The 19329-nt window shown below is 38.0% G+C and overlaps 1 protein-coding gene and 1 long non-coding RNA gene across 2 annotated transcripts in view; one reads left to right on the plus strand and one right to left on the minus strand.

Annotated features, from left to right (window-relative positions):
- LOC123378036 overlaps positions 1-18259 on the plus strand; it is a 32901-nt gene extending 14642 nt beyond the window's left edge. Inside the window, exons 3-6 of the long non-coding RNA XR_006582430.1 lie at positions 4518-4669; positions 9192-9216; positions 13375-13458; positions 13965-18259. This is a non-coding gene — a long non-coding RNA (uncharacterized LOC123378036). The remainder of the gene's footprint in view (positions 1-4517; positions 4670-9191; positions 9217-13374; positions 13459-13964) is intronic.
- CDX4 (caudal type homeobox 4) lies at positions 2974-12634 on the minus strand. Its single transcript, XM_045031492.1, has 3 exons — positions 11877-12634; positions 6087-6232; positions 2974-3181 (listed from the first exon to the last, which is right to left on the minus strand). The coding sequence occupies exons 1-3, from the start codon at positions 12301-12303 to the stop codon at positions 2975-2977; spliced, it is 780 nt and encodes a 259-aa protein (XP_044887427.1). The 5' UTR covers positions 12304-12634; the 3' UTR covers position 2974.
- Positions 18260-19329: the final 1070 nt, after the last annotated feature.

Below are 19329 nucleotides of genomic sequence, written 5' to 3' on the forward strand. Positions count from 1 at the left end.
TGTAGTTCAGGGAGGTAGTGTTCTTGTGGTGATGGACGAACCCCCTCCATTGCTGTAGATGGCATCTGCGCTGTGGGATTGTGCTGGCATGGCTACAGCACCTCTATAGTCCCTTCCCTGTAGTAGACATGGCCTAAGAACGGCAGCAGTTTCTTAAAGTACTAGAAAAATACGCATTTCATCATGTGCTTGTAGCCACTTGCAAAATCTCACACTATTTAACAAGTTACATGTCTCAATTAAGCCTTCAAGGCCAGAGGAGCACTTGTGGGGGAGGGGGAGGTGAACTGTCTGAGTAGCTGTGGCTGAATGGATTTAAGCCTACATAGAGTAGGAGAAGGAATAATTGTAACACCACTGGGGTGTCAGGGTGAGCTTGCTTGCCAGTGATTGAGACCTTCAGAAAAGCTGTAGCCTGCCCTTCTGTGAGAATTGACCTCCTGATGTTTGCTGGTGTGGGGGCAATTGGTATAGTAAGGCAGTTGCCCTGCTCCAGACATGTTCCCTCTTGCATTTGTAAAGCATTACAGCTACCTTCTGAATCGGAGTGCTGGGGTGGGGAGAATGACTTTCTATGCCTCCTTCATTCATCCCATATTTTAGGCAGCCATCACATGGTCCTTATGTCTACAAAGGGACAATATATGCAGGAAAACTGGTCAAACTGAGGAAACCATCCCCTCAAATCGTTCACCAGAATAGATGTATACATGTCTTCTTTGAATGAACAATGCAGATTAGCATATGTGTGGGCCGAGTCTTCTGTTGGCAGATATGTTCCTTCTGGCATAAACCAAGGCATACTACTTTAAACATATTTGTGTTAATAGATATGATTAACTGTCCTCCAAAATGTCCATACTAATAGGCCTCCAATAATACCATTGAACACTTTTTGACTATCCATACACCATTAATAATCTGACTTTGTTCTCACTTTAGGGAAGCTGCAATGATTGAGTCCTACATGTACACAGAAGATTTATTGTTTGAAGTTTGTTTGCAATAAACTCTGGGAATTTAATGAATAGCATATTCTAGGACAGTGCTTCTCAAAGTCGGGCTGCCACTTGTTCAGGGAAAGCCCCTGGCAAGCCGGGCCGGTTTGTTTACCTGCCGCATCCGCCCTTCCCGCATCCCCCATTGGCCTGGAGCGGCAAACCGCGGCCAGTGGGAGCTGCGATCGGCCGAACCTGCGGACATGGCAGGTAAACAAACCGGCCCGGACCGCCAGGGGCTTTCCCTGAACAAGCGGCGGGCCGGCTTTGAGAAGCACTGTTCTAGGAAGTAACTTGGAGAAATCACTCAGAATGGGTTATTGATTCATTAGGTTACAGATTTTCTGCCTGTAAAATCTAACCATAGACATTTCCTTCTACCAAAAAAATAAAAAAGTAGTAGTAGTAATAATATTGAATATTATGCTAGAATCTTGGTAACCATTTTATAGCAATTATGGTGGGACGTCTTTAAATAAATCGGGAAAGCAGTGAAAGCAAGCAGTTATTTAACTTTAAAACCAGATAAAGAATCATTTATTTGGTTAGCATTACTTGGCATTAAAAATGATGTACCAGTCGTCTGCTCCCAGGTACATTTATTATTAATCCTGCTTGACTGTAGTGAAGGGAGAATTTGATCCTTTAGTTTTGAGAAAAATAATTCAACCCTGTTGAAGTAATAAATGTGTTTGGGACATGTGAAAGTCTTTCAGAGAAGAACTGCTGATATTTTCCTCACTCTTTGTATCCCTTTTTTCTTGTCCTTGTTTCTAATTATCTGTTTGAAGACTGAAACAGAATGATAGTTCTTTAGTAAAATATTTTTGTTTCCATATCAGTAAGGTTATGGAGTTGCTTGTAAATGCTAGACTGCTGCCAGTGATTACGCACTGTACTCTGGCACTTTTGCTGGTATTCTACCTGTCATCCCAAATTAATTGTAAGGGCTACCTTCTGCCCATGGACCAACACACACATTTTATTTAAAAGTGGGTAGTGCCTGCTGCTAGCTGGAGGCAGATATTTGACTGTAAGCTTTTTATGTCATTAGATAAACAGAATTTGTTACAGTATTACTGAACAACTTCATGATAATGTTAGACTTCCTTCCCATTCTTAAACAATAATATATACAGTCACTGAAAAGTGAACAATGTTTATATCTTTTGAACCACTTCGTATATACTGTGAGTCTGTATAGCTGACAAATTGCTAACGTTTTTAGCATTAAACAGCTCTTGGCAGGTTTGCTGTATAATGCTACAAATCTGAAATTCTGTTGTATTCAGAAAACTTGAATGTGCTGTGTACAGTTCTGTAGGACAAAGATGATACTTTTTATTTAGCTAGATGCAATATATTGTTTATATTGCCCTTAATATTGTTTATACTGCCATTCAGTTGTTGCCAAGATTATAACATAACACTGTATATATGGATGCTAAAAGACTATGATTATGAGCATGTAAAATAAAATCCTATGTAGAACAGAATATTATTTCTTGTGTTAAAACATTTCTTTTATTGTCTTTTTTTTCAAAAGGTGGCATTTGATAGTCTAAATCTGAACATTTTGTAAACAGCTACAATTTACTCTAGTTGTATTTTTAAAAAGTAATGCGCAAATACACCCAGTATCATACATTTCCTGGTATATTAGTCCATTATAATCAGTTCAGCAACAATTTTTCCACAATATATAAACAGACTAGAACTACCTTCACCTGAGTTTTCAGTTGTTTCACTCTGTCAGTATCTGAAGCAAAATTATCTCCTACTCAAAGTTTTCTGAGTGATGAATTTTAGCAGCAAGGGTTCCCTGAGATAGCTGCAATGATTATAAAATTTTGAAAACAGTCCTAGTTCCTGTGCAGGACAGCTAGCAGTCTGAAACAAGTTGAATGAGAATTGTCCTTTACAAAATTGACATTTCAAGGGGAGAAAAAAGATGAATCCTTTTCACTTTCTCCTGTTCATTCTGAGACTATGACCTGCTGTATCTCAATGGGCTGTAATCCATTTACTGCATGTGGTGGCGGGAATAGAGAGTTAGACATCTCAGCTGGGCTGACTGAACCTGAGTCACTCTGAACTGAGCCCCCACTGCCATCAAACTGAGAGATTTTCTTCTTGATCATCTTCCTCTCCTTGGCTCGGCGATTCTGAAACCAGATTTTCACCTGAAATGTTATAAACAGTGTATGTTTAATTCTTATAAGTAGTTAGAGTGGTGTACAATAACATTAGCAACAGAAAAGGAAAAATTAGCTTTAAGGAGTGAAAAAGCTATGTTTATTATGCAAACATATTATAGCTAATAGAAACTTTATTACTTTCTCATGTCTGCCCATGTTATAAATATTTTTGTGTTTTAATTAGAACTACAGCAACATAGGAATTACCTTATTGGAAAAGACCAGAGGTCCCTCTACTCCTTCATCTTTTCTCTGACAGTGGCCAGTACTAGACGTTTCTGAGGAAGGTGCAATTATGGAATATGCCCATAAGAAAAGTTTCTTCCTATTCTGTTAATTAGAGGTTGATTTATGTCCTGAAGCATGAGAGATTATTACCTTCCACACTTAAAAAAAACCTCCAAAACTATTTAACATAATGGTGGACGTTTATGTTTTTTTTAATCTTGCTCTGCTCTTGACTTCAGTGATATCTAGTGGCAGTGAGTTCCACAGTCTGATGCATATAAAATTTTTTTACTTTTATCAGTTTAAAATCTGCTGCCTTTCAATGTAATTGTGTATCACCACAATCTTGTATTATGAGAAGGGGTAAATAGGAATCTCCAGTCTACCTTTACCATATCATTTGTTATCTTGAATAATGCTCTTATGTCCCCACTGATTCATTTCAGAGCCTCCTTTGTTTTTGCTACATTCCTTTAGATAGGTCAGGTGACCAGAGCTGAACACTGTATTGCATGTCAGAATGTAACATTGATATAATGGCATTATAATAATTTCAATATTTTCCATGACATTCCTTATGCATTCTACCATTTCTCTTCCTTTATAGATATTGATGCTGATAACACCAACTCATATAATGTTTTTCATTGGTAGAACTCAAAATGCTTTACAAAGGAAGTCACTTACATTATCACCATTATATACAGAAATGAAGAAACTGAATCAAAGAGACAAGGAGCATTTAGATATGTATGTGATGTGTGTTTTAGAAATGCTGGCAGATAATTACAAATTTTGTCAGAAGTTTACTAGCAATAAAATTAAAGGCCACGTTAATAAAAAGCACAGTTTGCCATTCACAAACAGGGCTCCTTTATACAGGAGAAAAGTAACTGAACATAATAGAGAACTAATTGCTGGTTCTAGGCAGTGGCACTGATTACTTCAGAAATCTCCTTAGTGTAATGTAGGTAGGCTGGTTTACACTGTGTATTCCTCAAAATCCAACGCCTGGTTTTAAAATTGAACATCTATGCATCATTACCCCTTTTTTTTCTGTAGTGATCTCATTCTACTCCATGTTTTCTCTTAGCCTTAGCCTGCATGTGGAGGAAGAGGAGGCAACTAAAGAAGGAGACCATTCTAAAGAGCTGAATATGTTTACTCAGAAGAGGACTAAAAAGAAAAATCTCTAGATCTGCCCGGGCAGGGAAGAGGCACTCTCGTCACTAAAATATTGAAGAGGTGATAGTTTTTTCAATATTACCAAATCCTGTCTCCTCCTACTGACATCAGCAGAACCGGTAAACTTCTGTTGTGCAAGGAGGGGTGGGATTCTGGGACCCCATACTCTAGTTTATATCTCCCACACACCACAGAACAGTGCTCCACAGGTGCTGTATCCAATCTAGTGATTTCTGGGGGGAATTCACCACCCTGAATCCCTAAAGATTTCCCCTGAACAGTGTCTGCATACTTTGGCCCCATTGCAGGGAAACATTCATATTCAGGACAGCATTTAATCATATGCTTAATGTTAGAGATACATTTAGGTGTGTGCTTGAGTCAGGGGAGGCTCTATGTTTTTTGCCGCCCCAAGCATGGCAGTCAAGCGGCCTTCGGCGGCGTTTCTGCAGGAGGTCCGCCAGTCACGCGGATTCGGCAGCGGTTCTGCGGGTGATCTGCTGGTCCCATGCCTTCGGCGTACCCGCCACCAAATTGCAGCCGAAACTGCGGGACTGGCGGACCTCCTGCAGAAACGCCGCTGAAGGCTCCCTGACTACCGCCCTCACGCCATCCCACCCCCCCGGCTTGCCACCCCAGGCACGCACTTGCTGCGCTGGTGCCTGGAGCCATCCCTGGCTTGAGTTCTTTTCTGAATCGGGGCCCTGAGCTGTGCATAGGGATAAGAATTTGTCCCTAAAACTTCTGGTTTAAAGTAACCTGTGTGCTACCTGTGGAATGTAAAGCAGTGGTGAAAAAACTGCTGACTATCCAGGGGTATATAAGACCCTCAGTCCAGGCACTGTATTCACATAGATCAAAGGCAGATGTGGCCCATAGAAAATAATATTAATAAATCAAAAACAAAAAATACATAGACATTATGATTTATTGCTATTTGCATTCTCCATTTTCATTCTGGCTGCTGATAGCTGAACTGAGCGTGATGCTGTAGATCTCTTCTGGGTCACCATTTTGTTGCGACTGCAAGAATGAAGCAAAATGGAGAATGCCATAGTTATTACGGACAGAACTAAAACAATACTATGTTATGTTAAGCTGGGTCTTTTTTAAATTCCAGCTATGTATGTGTAGTTAGCTGGTGTGTAAGAAAGAAAGAGTGCTTTTCCATGCCTGTAGTTTGAGGTTAATTTCTTATGTTCAGTTATTCAAACTTTGCCTACATAGTAACCAGAGAAAATACATATGACTGCAGGTTTTTATGTTAAATTGGCTGTTATTTATTTGTATTTAGCATATTCTATAGCTCCTATAGCCATGGCAACTACATTGCTGCAACCAATCAACTGTGTCTTGGTTCTATGATACTTATAGAACATCAGCACTGAATTAATTGACTTATCTCTGATACTACCGTTAATAGGATCTGGCCTGTAAATATGAAATATATAGAAAATCTTGTATTTGCTCTGTTTACCTGTCTCTCAGATAATCCCAGGTTTGCTGCAAGCTCAGACTTCCTCCTTATTGTAATGTATCTGTTGCAATGAAACTCCTTCTCTAATTCTAGTCTCTGGTGATCTGTGTAAACAACTCGGTACTTTTCTTTTGTTCTTGTTTTACCTGTTTAAGAAACACATGTATTTTAATACTTTGACTATGGCATCTTCCATCTGAGGATCTCAAAGAATTTTATAGACATTAATGAATTCAGCCTTATATTACCCATATGGGATTATTTTCTCTGTTACAGATTTGGAAACTGAGGTGCAGAGAGGTTAAGTGACTTACCCAGAGTCACACAGTATGACTAAAGCATAGCTATAAAGCAGAATCCAGATCTCCTTATATCTATGCTTCAACTAATACTTTCTCTTCCATTATTGCTCTAGGGATTCATTTCTTAATAATTTTCCCTAATTACTTTTTGTTACTAATACATGTAAAAGAATCTGCAATCAAAATTGTTTTTCAAAGTAACTATCCTATGCCACCTTTCTTCTGAGAGGATCCTAAAGCACTTTATACAAATTATGTGATGTAAGTGTATAAATTGTTGATGTTTGCTATCTTCTACCCCAGAGGTTGCTCTGTTTCACTGCCAGGTGCATTGAGCCTGTGGTCTTTGTGTGTGCATATGCATACATATACATCACAGGAGTAACTTCCCCAGCACTAAAATTCAGCCACCATTTGTTTTTTTTAGAAACATGCTCTAATTCCATGTCTGGTTGAGATGTACAACCAAGGTATCATAAGAAATAAAGATACTAGTTTCACATCTCTTCCAAACATAGAATTAAAGAAATGTTCTACTAAAAAACAGATAGTAAAAATGTTTATCAATGACCTTGTTCAGTTCTAGGATACAAATACCAATTCAATAACATTTAATTAGAATTACCTGCAAAATAAAGGCCCAGGTTTGCAGCGTACAGAATGCCTCTTTGGCTTAATATATGGGGTACAGAGTGCCTTCAATTGCTATTGGGAATTGAAGGCATATCATAACGTGCTGGACCAGGCCCTAACATTAGTGTACAAAAACGATCTCAATGTCACTCCATTCCAAAACAAAATCAGACAGAAGATGCTCATAAATATGCTGGATTAATAATATTACCATGACTATTACTTGGTGTTTGGAAGATAAACTTTCATATTTGAACATTTTCTGTTGGTAAGATTAGTTAATACAGAGAGGTCATTCTGTACTGTATTTGTTCTCTTTAGCACTTTCCAAAGTTGATTGGGAAGGGTGGTGTGTTTGGTGTGTGGTTTTTTTTTGTTTTTTTTTGTAAAATCCTTCTGATCTTCCCAAGTTGTTTTTGATGTGAGTTTTTTTGGGGACAAACTGTAGGACAAAGATTCCTTTAAAGTGGTTCCCTAAACTCCATTGAGGTGTTAAGATGAAGCACACGCCACACAAAAGAGCTACAAGAAGATCTTATCAAGAACCTCTTTCACATTCAGAAACACAGCCAATTGGTTTGGAATTTACAAGCCCTAAACAAATGTCAGACTCTCTTTCATCTCAGGAAAAAAAGAAAGGGACAGAACTAAATGAAGGAATATTTCTTTTGCTCATGACTTTTTAATTTGTAGACTACAGCACAGCTGATTTGTACCTGGTGGTTTATCTAAAGTCTGAAGCTACACAATTTAGGGCAATTTCCTAAACCCAATATTACTTTAAATAGGAAATGTTTCTATCACTAAAAGTCATATTTATTGGTGATGTTATTTGTTGAGTATTTCAACCCATATTTTGCTTTTCTGAGGATGGCTAAAGTCCTGGCTTTGAAATATTTGCCTTAAGTGATGAGTGCTCTGTTAAGAGTGGTCTAAATATTATGTTCCAATTACATTTTAAGCCATTAATCTAACTTGTGAAAACAAGAGTTTCAACAGGGTTATTCTAGCTTTTCCATAATCAGTAAATATAACCAAGATTCGAGGGGGTATCATAGAGGGAACAGTTTATCCCATTCCGCTTGGCCATAAAATTCACAGAGCATTTCTTCTGAAGACAATAAAGCTAGGAGAAGGCCTCTTTATTTGCTGTGAAAATCATCACCCTTTCCGGCAATATAACTCCTGAAGAAAAGAGGGAGAAGGAAGAGACAAGGCTGCATATCAAAGCAGAGAGAAGTGTTAAAAGGGTCTGTTGCCTCAATATGACAGATAGGCCTCAAAACCCAAGACAATGTAGCCCAGGGAAAAAATAGATGTCACAACTAGATTACAAAGTGAAGTAAATTAACATTAGAACTGGGACCTGGCCCTTTTCCTCATGGCTGCTTTCCTGTTTCATTTTCCAACAGATTTTTATTATGATGACATCTGAACTAATTGTATATCGTGGTCTATCTAAACACACACATGTATATAAAATGTGTGTAATATGTCTCAACAGAAAACATGTCCAAGGCCTGTTTCTGCAAGCCATGCATGAATAATCTTTACTCTTAATAGTCCGACTGAACTCCACGCTGATATCTTTGTGAGTGTGGTTTGCCAGATTGCTCCCCCTACAATTTCCACATGCACTTCTTAGGCAGTTTGAAATACATTCTCTGGACCTCTATACAAATGTATTTTCCTTCCTCCCTCCATTTCCCTTCCACCCCTCGCAGAATATGATACAAGAGAAGGAAATACTGAGTTTCATTTTATACCATTACTTGAATTGGTTTAAAAATGAATGGGATTTAAGGTTTGATCCTACACCATTAAAATCAATGGGGATTTTATTTTTGACTCGAATGAGAACAGGATCAAATCTTGGGGAAATAGGGATGTGTTCCTTTCTACTTGTGGCACCCTGTCTTGAAAGGCATCCAGCTTGATTCGATTTGCATTTTAAAAAATTCTTGTTGCATAATGTGTTTCTTATTTTTAAAAACCCAGCATAATTGCACTGGAGCTTTTGAAGAATGGAATTTAGCATTTTATTTGAAAATACAGTTTTAGAGGACTATATAATATGTAATTGTTTATACAAAAAATTATAAATCATTAAATTTCAAAGAGTCCATTATATGGGAAAGTATCAAATCATAATGTTCTTTTTTCATTACAGCGTTTTCTTCCTGAGAATTGGTTTGGTGAGTTATCACTTTTAATGGTTTTGCTTTGGATGCAACTGAATTTAAAATCTATCCAGCAAAATGTAGTATTTTTGTTGTACTGTACAAAATATATTGTCAAAATTTAATGCATTACGTATGAGAAAAGACTTCGACATTATTTTTGTAATCTCTGCTGCTATCTTCAGCACTGCATTTAGGAAAGTTCCCGCATTTAATTTAATACATTTTGGCCCAAATCATGCAAAGACTTACATATGCTTAAATAAAGTTGAGCTATATCAGACTATACACAATGAGTAAAATTAAGTACATATGAAATCTTTGTAGGATCAGGGCCATATATTTCAGATATAGTTTCCTAACAATGAAATAGTCTTGGAAGAATAGTGATAGAAATCTTATTCCTAGAGTCATGTAAAATTAGACTGGACAGAACTCTAGTTAGTACATATGAGGGAGCAGTTCTACGCTGGTAGAGGTGGATATGATGACCCAACAGTTTTTTTCCATCTTTGATTTCTTTAATTCTATAGAAGAGAGAATGTTTTAAGTTATTCTTATTGCAATATCTTCTAGAGAAAGCATTGAACAGTTAGCATATATTATCCCCATTTAATTTTATCTCTTTTGTGTTTAATTTTTTTTTTTAATGTAGAGACATTTTAGCAAATTGTTAAAACTGCATTTATATTTGGACTATTACTAGTGACATGTATGGCACTAATAACATTAAGTACCTTTTACACTCAATATTTTCTTTCTTTTTTTTTCTTTTTTTTTTTAAATCAAGCTCTTTGGAATCTTGCTTTGACTGTGTTATATACATCTCACATGATATATTTTATTTTCCCAATGGAATTTATTTTTCACAAGATTAAGACATTTTTGGACCTGATCCTGTGGGGTTCTGAGTGAACTCAAACTATTGAAGTCAAATGGGAGAGTTGAAGGTGCTCAACACCTCAAAAGATTGGGCCCTGGGAAACTAAAGCCCCGATCAGGCAAAAACTTACCAGCTTAACTGTCCATTAAATTGAGTCTATTCACAGGCCTCAATTCAACAATCCATTTCTGTTCACAAAGCATGTGTTAGGTACTTTGCTGAATAAAGATGGCCTTACGCATCTGCTTAAATGCTTGGCTGAATTAGGTCTTCAGTGCACTAAATTAAGCCTGTGTATAAGTCTTTACAAGGTCTGGGCGTATTAATGGCTTCCGATGTTGGTAAACTTTTAAGTACTGTATGAAACTAGGCTTCCTGATTTTTTATATCTATTTTATTCCTTAAACATAGTAGTCCAATTAGAGTTCAGTGGAATTACATCAAGGATGAATTTTGTCCCATTGTCCAACTCTTACATCAGTTTTACATGAATGAACTCTTGATTTGCACAAGAGAATGTAAGGGGAAAACCAGGCCCTATTAATATGCCTGGTTTTGAGGAACCATGTACGTATGGACATGTACAGGCTCCAAATGGACACTCTGTGATATCTGAAGACTGGCTTAGTTTTATTTTTTATTTTTTAATAAAATGAAATATAAACATGGACATTTTGGCTGAAAAGCAATTGCAAAACTAATCTCATTCTTGAGTGATTAGTAGCCATCTGTAACTGAATTTATCTATCCTGTAAGATGGTTCCAGTTGTAACTGCCCTTCTTTCCTTAGGCCATTTTCTTTGATGATGTGTAACACACACTTACTATTTTTAACCTTAACAATAGATTTAGCAACTGGCAGGCCTTGCTACACATAATCTACATCCAGCTGATCTACACAGAAAGGTTTTTCTGGCATGCAGTTTGTCACAAAATCAAGCACATCAAGCTCTGACAGTTTGAACAAGGGAAGTTTTTAAATGTCTAACTGTAACACATAACAAAATCTTGCTGAACAAGGAGATACTTTTAAAGACAACTAAAAAGAAAACTAAACTGAAATGAGACGCTCTCCCTTTCATTGGGACTTGTCATGTCTCCAAAAAAATTTATACAGTCATTAAAATCATAATTGAGGCTGATCGCTTGCCAGAGAATGTATCTTCTCGAATGATAAATACAGTAAGTGAAATAAAAAATATATTAACACCAAGCGAAAATGTTTTAATCATCATAGTTTGAGGGGCCTAAACTGAATTCTCTTTTAAAGAATTGTTGAAAGAATAAAGCCAAACTGAAGATCTCAAAACATTTATTGCTCAATAGCTAGCAAGATAGTAACAGTATTTTTGCAAATATAACTATTAAAAGTAAGTACATTTAACACTTTCTCATAAAACTTATTAATAGTTTTTCTTTTAAATAAATAATTTTTGTTATGAATACTGTTTCCTGCATGTAACATTAATACTATTTTGTGTCTACAATACCTTTCATCTGAAAGGATCTTAAAGTGCATTACAGACTGTATGTGCAAAGATCACTTTAATAGTTTGTGAAATGCAGCCATATCTAAGGTAGAACCCAGCAGCCATTCCACACAAGCAACATTATCAAACATTTATAAGAGAAAAGTGAAACTAGTACGAATTTAGTTCAAACTGTAGTTATAAAGTGTTATATTAAATATAATGAGCAATCCAGCTATGTATGAGATCCAATTAAGACTCTTTATAAATGAGACCAGTGAAAGATAATAGAAGATGTTTTAGAGGGTTGAAAGATCACTTACCTGAGCTGGTAGATTGCGTTTTTCTCATCCATTCATAAGAGCTGTGCCTTTGACTGTTGGGAGAGATTTGCTCTGTGTTAATTGTATCTACAGGAGGTAAAACTCCAGATCCAGCAGGATGCAGGGAATTGTAATCAGTAGAGCTGTAGGAGATCTGCCCAGGAGACGAGCCATTGATTTGTGCAGCAGTAACTATGCTGGAGGGTCCTGGGCCATAAGTATTCCAGTCTTCCCTTTGCGTGCCATAGTGAGATCCCCAGGCTCCCAAAGACTGTCCATGGTTGTCCATACTTGGCACATGATGATATCCCATGTAATCTGAATAGGATGGAGTCGAGACAAAATTTTGCACTGGTAGGTTGTTGTTGCACCTTACGGATCCTGGATACATGCTGGTTTCTTTATCCAAAAGATAACTCACATACATGATGGTTGCAACTGGTGAAAGAACCTGGTTAAGACATCCTGTTTTCTTTCACTCTTTTTTTTAAATTGTATTCCTGATCTTAATAAATGATATTATACTTGGAATCTTCTACTTCATCCTGTATTATCAACAACTGTTTTTACCAGGTGCTGGTGGTAATGGTTTACCAAGATCTAGTCTGACGTCAGGGTAACTGCCTGCCTCATAATTACATTTGCATTCAAATGAAGGGCTGAACATCCAGGCAGCCCCACCTTGCTGCTAGTTCTAGTGCTTCCTTTTTCACAGATCTTTTATGTATCCTATCCCCATTCCCACTCTCCTAAAACAATTCCACCACAGCACAATGATGTTGAAATTGCTTATGCTTCTTGAAAAAAATTGTTTTTTAAAATCTGTAAAGGTAACTATACTTGCAATTTAGATGTTGCCTCAGCTCTTTTAAAATGAGGACTTTTGTCTAAAGCACTTATTTATATAGTTTTAAGGGGGGATAACATATACTGGTAAATACGTTTATTAAACCTTTATATTTTGAATTTCACAAATTACTTGTTTATCTTTCAACTCTTTTTAAAGGGACACTGCCCACTTGAATATTTTGTACCTGTCCAGTTTCAAAGATGTCCAATTTCTATAGACCAACCCTTCAAGTAGTATGTCTTGAATTTTTAAAACATAATTCTTTAAAAATCTGTTCTAATAGTGTTTTTTCTTTCCTGGTGATATTTATTAGTCTTTTCAGCATGGGAGATGTTAATGCTCTTACCTTGCAATGAGCATGGTTAGACTTTTGCGCCCATATGGAGCCCCATTGACTTCATTGGGGTTTAAAGGGATTTATACCCATGTAGAGTCCACTGCTAGATCAGGAGCTAACTGACTAACTTTTCAGGATAAGCAGTGCAACTGATCAGATACAGATGGTATCAAAAACAACCAAATGAAATAAATGGAGTAAAAAAAAAATTATCCAAATTTCTTTCAATTCTAATCTTCTTGGGTGTTACTTACAGGAAATGTATAATTCTGAGACAAATGTGATTTTTGAAGTTAACATTTTCTTTTCAGGTGAACTTGGTGGGACACATCTTAATTGTCAGCTCTCTGGATTTGACTTCATAGAGCACCTTGCACACGCTGGATGCTATAAAAGTAAATAGTAGTAGTAATAACAAGAAAGGGAATTTTACAAATGTTTTGATAAGGCATTGTTGAGTGTTTGTTAAACGAAGGGGATAAACCATGTCTTCCTAGTTGAAAATAATCATGGTATGTTTGTACATGTTAGATTTCTGTGCAGTGGCTTCCATTTCACATGTTTAGCTCAGATGCATGCCTAAACAATGAGCTATTTGTCGAGAGATATGCTTGCAAAAGAGGTGCAAATTATAATGAGATCTTTTCCTTTTCAGAGCTGTGGCTTTTCATTCAGAGCCCTTTGCACTTTGACACCATTCAGATTCACACATCCCTTCTAATTCCAGCAACCTACCTGTGTACCTAATAGAGAGTTGGGTAGGGGGAGGGAGGAAAAAAAAAGGGTTATTTTCTCAACAAATGAAGGAAAAGGAGAATAAAATATTTAAAGGCTTTAGTGGAAAATGTGTCCACTTCTTTATCAGTGATTTTGTAATATTACATTTTTCTTTGCTTCTCAGGCCAGCAAAAAATACTGTGGAAAGCTGTGTCATGGGAGGGGATGGAAGAAGATAGGGCCTTGTGTCACTAGAGCACCCCCTCTTCCTACTAAAGAATGGCGATGATGGGCTCAGAAGGGAATCCTGTTCTCTTTAGCTGTAAGAAAGAAATATTACAACATAATCTCTCACTTTCAAGTACTGTGTGCTGATGATGGCTGGTGTTCAATGGGGCACAGAAGGAATTTTCATGGATGTTTGTGAACATCATTCAGATGAAACATTAAATGTTGATCAGACTGGAAATACGATCATCCACATTTTTGCTCTATGTGTGAGCATTGTGCGAGTTGTTACATTGCTGTACACTGCTACGTGTACCATGCTGTGCTATCAACTTAGACAAATCCAAGTAGTTGTAATTAGATGTGGATAAAATTTCAGCTCTGTCAACTCAATTAGCACCATGTCCATAGACTTCCAGTCAAAATGAACTGTTTACAAGATTCAAGTCAAACACATTATACGAAGCCTGTTCCTCCTAAAAAAGGAATTTTCATACTCATATATAAATCAATGGCATTTATTTTTATAGCATGAATTGTACCTACATATGATTTTTCATTCCTGGCCCTTTTCTTCTAAGTGGCTCTATTCTCCCTTTCCCACAATTTCACTATTAGCTAATCTTATATTTTTGTATCACAGAGCTTTACCCTTCTTTCTCTGTTCTTCTTTTATCTCTTGTTTTTGCTCCTCCTTTCCCTTTCTTGTTTTTGCCTGTTCTATTATCTGAATTTTCTTCAGATCTTTCAGTCCTCTCCAGAACATCTTTTTCTTAATTAGATCAGGATATGCCCATGGCAGATTGCTGTACTGATTTGATATCAGGTTACAATAGCAGCTCTAGATAAGGCATTTTGCTTAAACAGATTTACATAAAGGATTAGATTTCTGGGTGGTACTGCAAATTTTTAGCATCTATACCAACATAAGATAACTAAACTGCCAACATACTATTGTTCCACGCACTGGTTCTTGTGTCTCCAACATTTCACGGCTAAGTGATGAGCATGCAGTAAAAATGAAACTAAAGGCTCAGCCAACAGGCTAGTAGCTTGAAGCCATCGAAGTTTTAGTTTGCCTTTACTAGAAGGTTAACTTGCTCTTAATCTTGATTGGATTGGCAGGAAATTAACAAGAACAGACACAAACCTTTCATGAGTCATGTCCTGGTCATGGGACAGTGAGGCAGCTGCCTCGCTCAGTGGTATAGGGCAGACTGCTGGTTAGCTTGCCATCTTTGTTAACTCAGTGTGTCCCTAGTGAGAACTATGGCTTACCAGCTCAGACCCAGCATGTGCTTAACTTTAACACAGAGGCTGAACTATTTGCTCACTTTTAGCATTGGACCTTTCTGGAAAAGAATGGATGCATCAGGTGATGAAACTTTGCATCGGGAATTTTAGCATGTAAAATCTTTATCAAAGAGAAAGATGATGGAAATCAGCATGTTAGCTGTCTATGCAGACTTCCTGAAGGTGGCCATTTTGAATTCTATATATTTTGTTTTTTAACAACATTTCAAAAGAATGTTTGAAACTATCAATTACTTGTGAGAGGAGAGAGCGTGAGTCTAAAGGCCATGATAACCCTCATTGGCTTTTCCCCTGTGTACCTCTTTATAATAATTAATAATGTTTAGTGCTGTCTTTTCCATTTCATAAATCAATGGCACATACATAATTCATGCAACCCAGAATGGATTTATATAAAGGGCAGGAGGCAGTGGTTCAGGACTGAAGGAGAGTCACACCATTCTAGAGTGTGTGGATGCTTTAAAGTACATCCAGGCAGCATGGGGTCCGCCATGTAACTGAGTGAGTGTAGGTCACTTTGGCAAAGGAGATTATTTAACCCGGGAATGGAACATGCATAATATGTCCAAAAGTTACCTCTCCATTTTTTGTGACATCCAGTAGGAAAGGAGTCTTCTTCACTGCAGAGTGCACAGGGAACTAATTGCACTCTTTAAATACCGGTACTGAAGGAAAGGAGATGGAATGCTTTTTGGTCATGATGCTTTGATAACTACTTCTGCTATCCCTGTTCTGCATTCATGTCATTGATGTTGGTGTCAATGCATGTGCTGTCAAGCAATCAGGCACATATGACCCTGTATCCAGATAGTGACAGCTATTTTCAGTACCCAGAAAATGGGACTACTGGTGATGGTCACTATTTGGCCAGTCAGGACAAATGGGGCTTCAGCATTTCATTGTGAATTACAAATGTAGAGACTTCAGTTTGGAACAAGCCTGTACTGCATTAATATCTTTGAAAATTGAATAAGGGATCTAACTGGGACTAAGACTTCTGTCTCTATGCCAAGAGTAAATATATTTGCCCAAGGAAAAAACAGCCGGAATAGAAGGTGGCACATGCCTGAAATTCAACCATGTTTGTGCCTTATGCATTGGATAACGTCCAGTTTATTGCAGAGATTGCACAACTTAGTTTTTTAAAATCATTGAATTTGATGGTTTTGAATTTGCATGTCTTGCTCATTTGTACCAGATCTTCCCTGTTTGATATTATTTATGCTTCCTGTTGAGCAGTGTGAATTCAAGGTTGTAGTGAAATCATCTGAAATTGGATTTATACAGTTTTGGGTCCAATCACAATAAAGATGAAGAGCTTCAGTACCTTTGTGAAACAATCTGGTGTGTGATGACGATAATGCCTACATTGTGCTTTTCTTCAAGGCACTTAGCTGGCAACTAGATCTTCACAACAATCTTGTGGTGTTATCCACATTTTTACAGATATGAGGAAAATGAGAGGCAGTTAAGTCATCTGCCCAAAACCACAATGGAAGTTGATGTCAGAGCTAAGATTAGCACCAGCAGTTCCTGGTTTCTGGTTCTGTACTCAGTCGACTGGATCAAACCACTTCTATTGCTGATTGGCGCCGAGTTTATCTGTCTCTTTTATTTCTAATTGTGCTGATCACATATTATGTAAGCAAATATACTTGACAGATTTCTTCATGAGAAATATTAATCCTTGTGCATTTGTGGGCAATCCATGTTATAATGAACAAAAGCACACTTCAGATATTTAGTTGAATTGATTACCTGTATGTTTTACAAAATGTTTATCGCTGGCATAACTAGAAGGTTAATGATCCCTAAAGTATTATCCCGGTTTATAGATACTGCATTTGGGGCAATAAATGTTAACCTTTGAACATTTGCTTCTGCAAATAAAATTCAGCCTCATTTTGTGTACTTAACAACCTCTGATTGGAAACACATAGCAACCTATAGCAAGCAAGCTTTCAGCAAACTGGAACAGAAATGAGGTAGGTCTTCAAAGTGATCACTTATCTTCCTCAATAACTCTTCTGCATGTAAACAAGATAAAACAGGCTGTTTTGCCAGATCCCTCATTCTTTGAATGGCATGTTTGTCTAGTTATAAAGAACAAGCGATTGTGCTTGGGTATATTTTTCCTTTCATACAGAAGCCTTTGAGTTAGAGGCTTGAGTTTCTCTTCCTTTAATCCTGCAATGGAATTTTAAAGCACTTCACAGAGATGTGAAGAAAGAGTAGGTAACTATGAACTTGATCCTGCAGGGCGTGGGGCACCTTTTTGCATGATGCTGAACACCTTCATGTTCTGTTAGTATCAATAATAGTTGAGGGCAGTTAGGACTTTGCCTAAGTATCTGAGCACCTTATTGGTCCTGAAGTTACTGTATGGAGGCACAGTAGGAAGATTCTTTTCCTTTACACAGTGTTAGAATTTTCAGATTTAGAATTTCAAAATGTTTTACTGTTTTGATCTCTGTAGTTTACTTGTGTGTGTGTCTCCCTTTTCTTTAGAAGAGTCCTCTTTTCTCTGTCTGTTGGAAATCAAGTGAGCTCAAGCTTAAAATATAAAGAAGAAATACCATATACAGTGGAGTCTGTACACAGTATATGTACAATTTTCCTTTAATTTAAAGTAGCATGGCTGTTGTTTGCATTTCTGATGGGCATATCTGGAAGATAATATGTCTTGATATGGTTGACATAGTTAGCAATGCAAATGATAAATCACTTTGGTAGCAGAATGCTGTAATCAAGAGCCTGCATCCAAAGCACATTGAAATCAGTAGGATTCTTTCCACTGACTTCAGTGGACTTTAGACCCTGTCTCAGTATGCCAGTATAGACTGATTAGAGTAACTTCTTACATATTTCAATGGTAAGTGATAAATTCACCATTTTCAGGTACCAAATATTGGATATGAAATGCAAATCCAGATAATAAAATACATTACACATAATTTTGCTAGCAGTATATGCGTCTTCATTTTGTGGCTCACTTGTGCCCAATTCTGACCATTATGGAACTTTTTCTCCATAATTCTCATAGACTTTAAGGTCAGAAAGGACCATCATAATCATCTAGTCTGCCCTTCTGCACTTTGCAGGCCACAAAACCTCACCCACCCACTTTGTAATAGATCCCTAACCTCTGGATGAGTTACTGAAGTCCTCAAATCATGATTTAAAGACTTCAGGTTACAGAGAATCCACCATTTATACTAGTTCAGTGGTTCTCAAATTTTAGCAACCTGAGGACCCCCATTTTGATTTAACATTTTTCGCAGACCCCAAAGACCCCCTCTTAGCCCCATGCCCTGCCCCCACTCCAGTCCTTTCCACAAGGCCCCACCCCTCTCCATCTCTTCCCGCCCCCACTCCATCCTGGCCCCTCCTCCTCTCTGCCTCTTTCCACCCCCTCCCCTGAGCACGCGCCATCCCTGCTCCTCCTCCCTCCAGTGCCTCCTGCACGCTGCTGAACAGCTGTTCCCCAGCATGCAGGGGGCACTGGGAGGGAGGGGGAGGAGTTGATCGAGGGGCCCATGGACCCCCTGGAGTATCCTGGGTCTGTGGACCCCAGTTTGAGAAACTTTGTACTAGTTTAAATCTGTGGGTAACCAGTGCCCCCTGCTGTAGAGGAAGGCAGGGTCTGTGCCAATCTGATCCAGTGGACAATTCCTTCCTGACCCCAAATTTGGCTATCAGTTAGACCCTGAGCATGTGGGCAAGACCCGCTAGCCAGACTCCTGGGAAAGAATTCTCTGTAGTAACTCAGATCCCTCCCCATCATGGCAGTCGGCGCTTCCAAACCATCTCTAGGTGTTGATACAGTGACTTTGTCACACCAATTGCCATGGTGAATGACTTCCTCTTTGTGCACTGTACCCCTCAGAACAGCAGCGGCAGTGCAGACTAGCCAATCTGCCTGAACCTTGAGATGGAAGGGCCACCTCTGAGGCTGAGTTTAGTCTCAGCACCGTATGCGGCTACTGCCAGCCAGGAAGGCAATTTTT

The sequence above is a fragment of the Mauremys mutica genome, chromosome 9, assembly GCF_020497125.1.
Source record: "Mauremys mutica isolate MM-2020 ecotype Southern chromosome 9, ASM2049712v1, whole genome shotgun sequence".
In the NCBI taxonomy this organism is placed as follows: Eukaryota; Metazoa; Chordata; order Testudines; family Geoemydidae; genus Mauremys; species Mauremys mutica.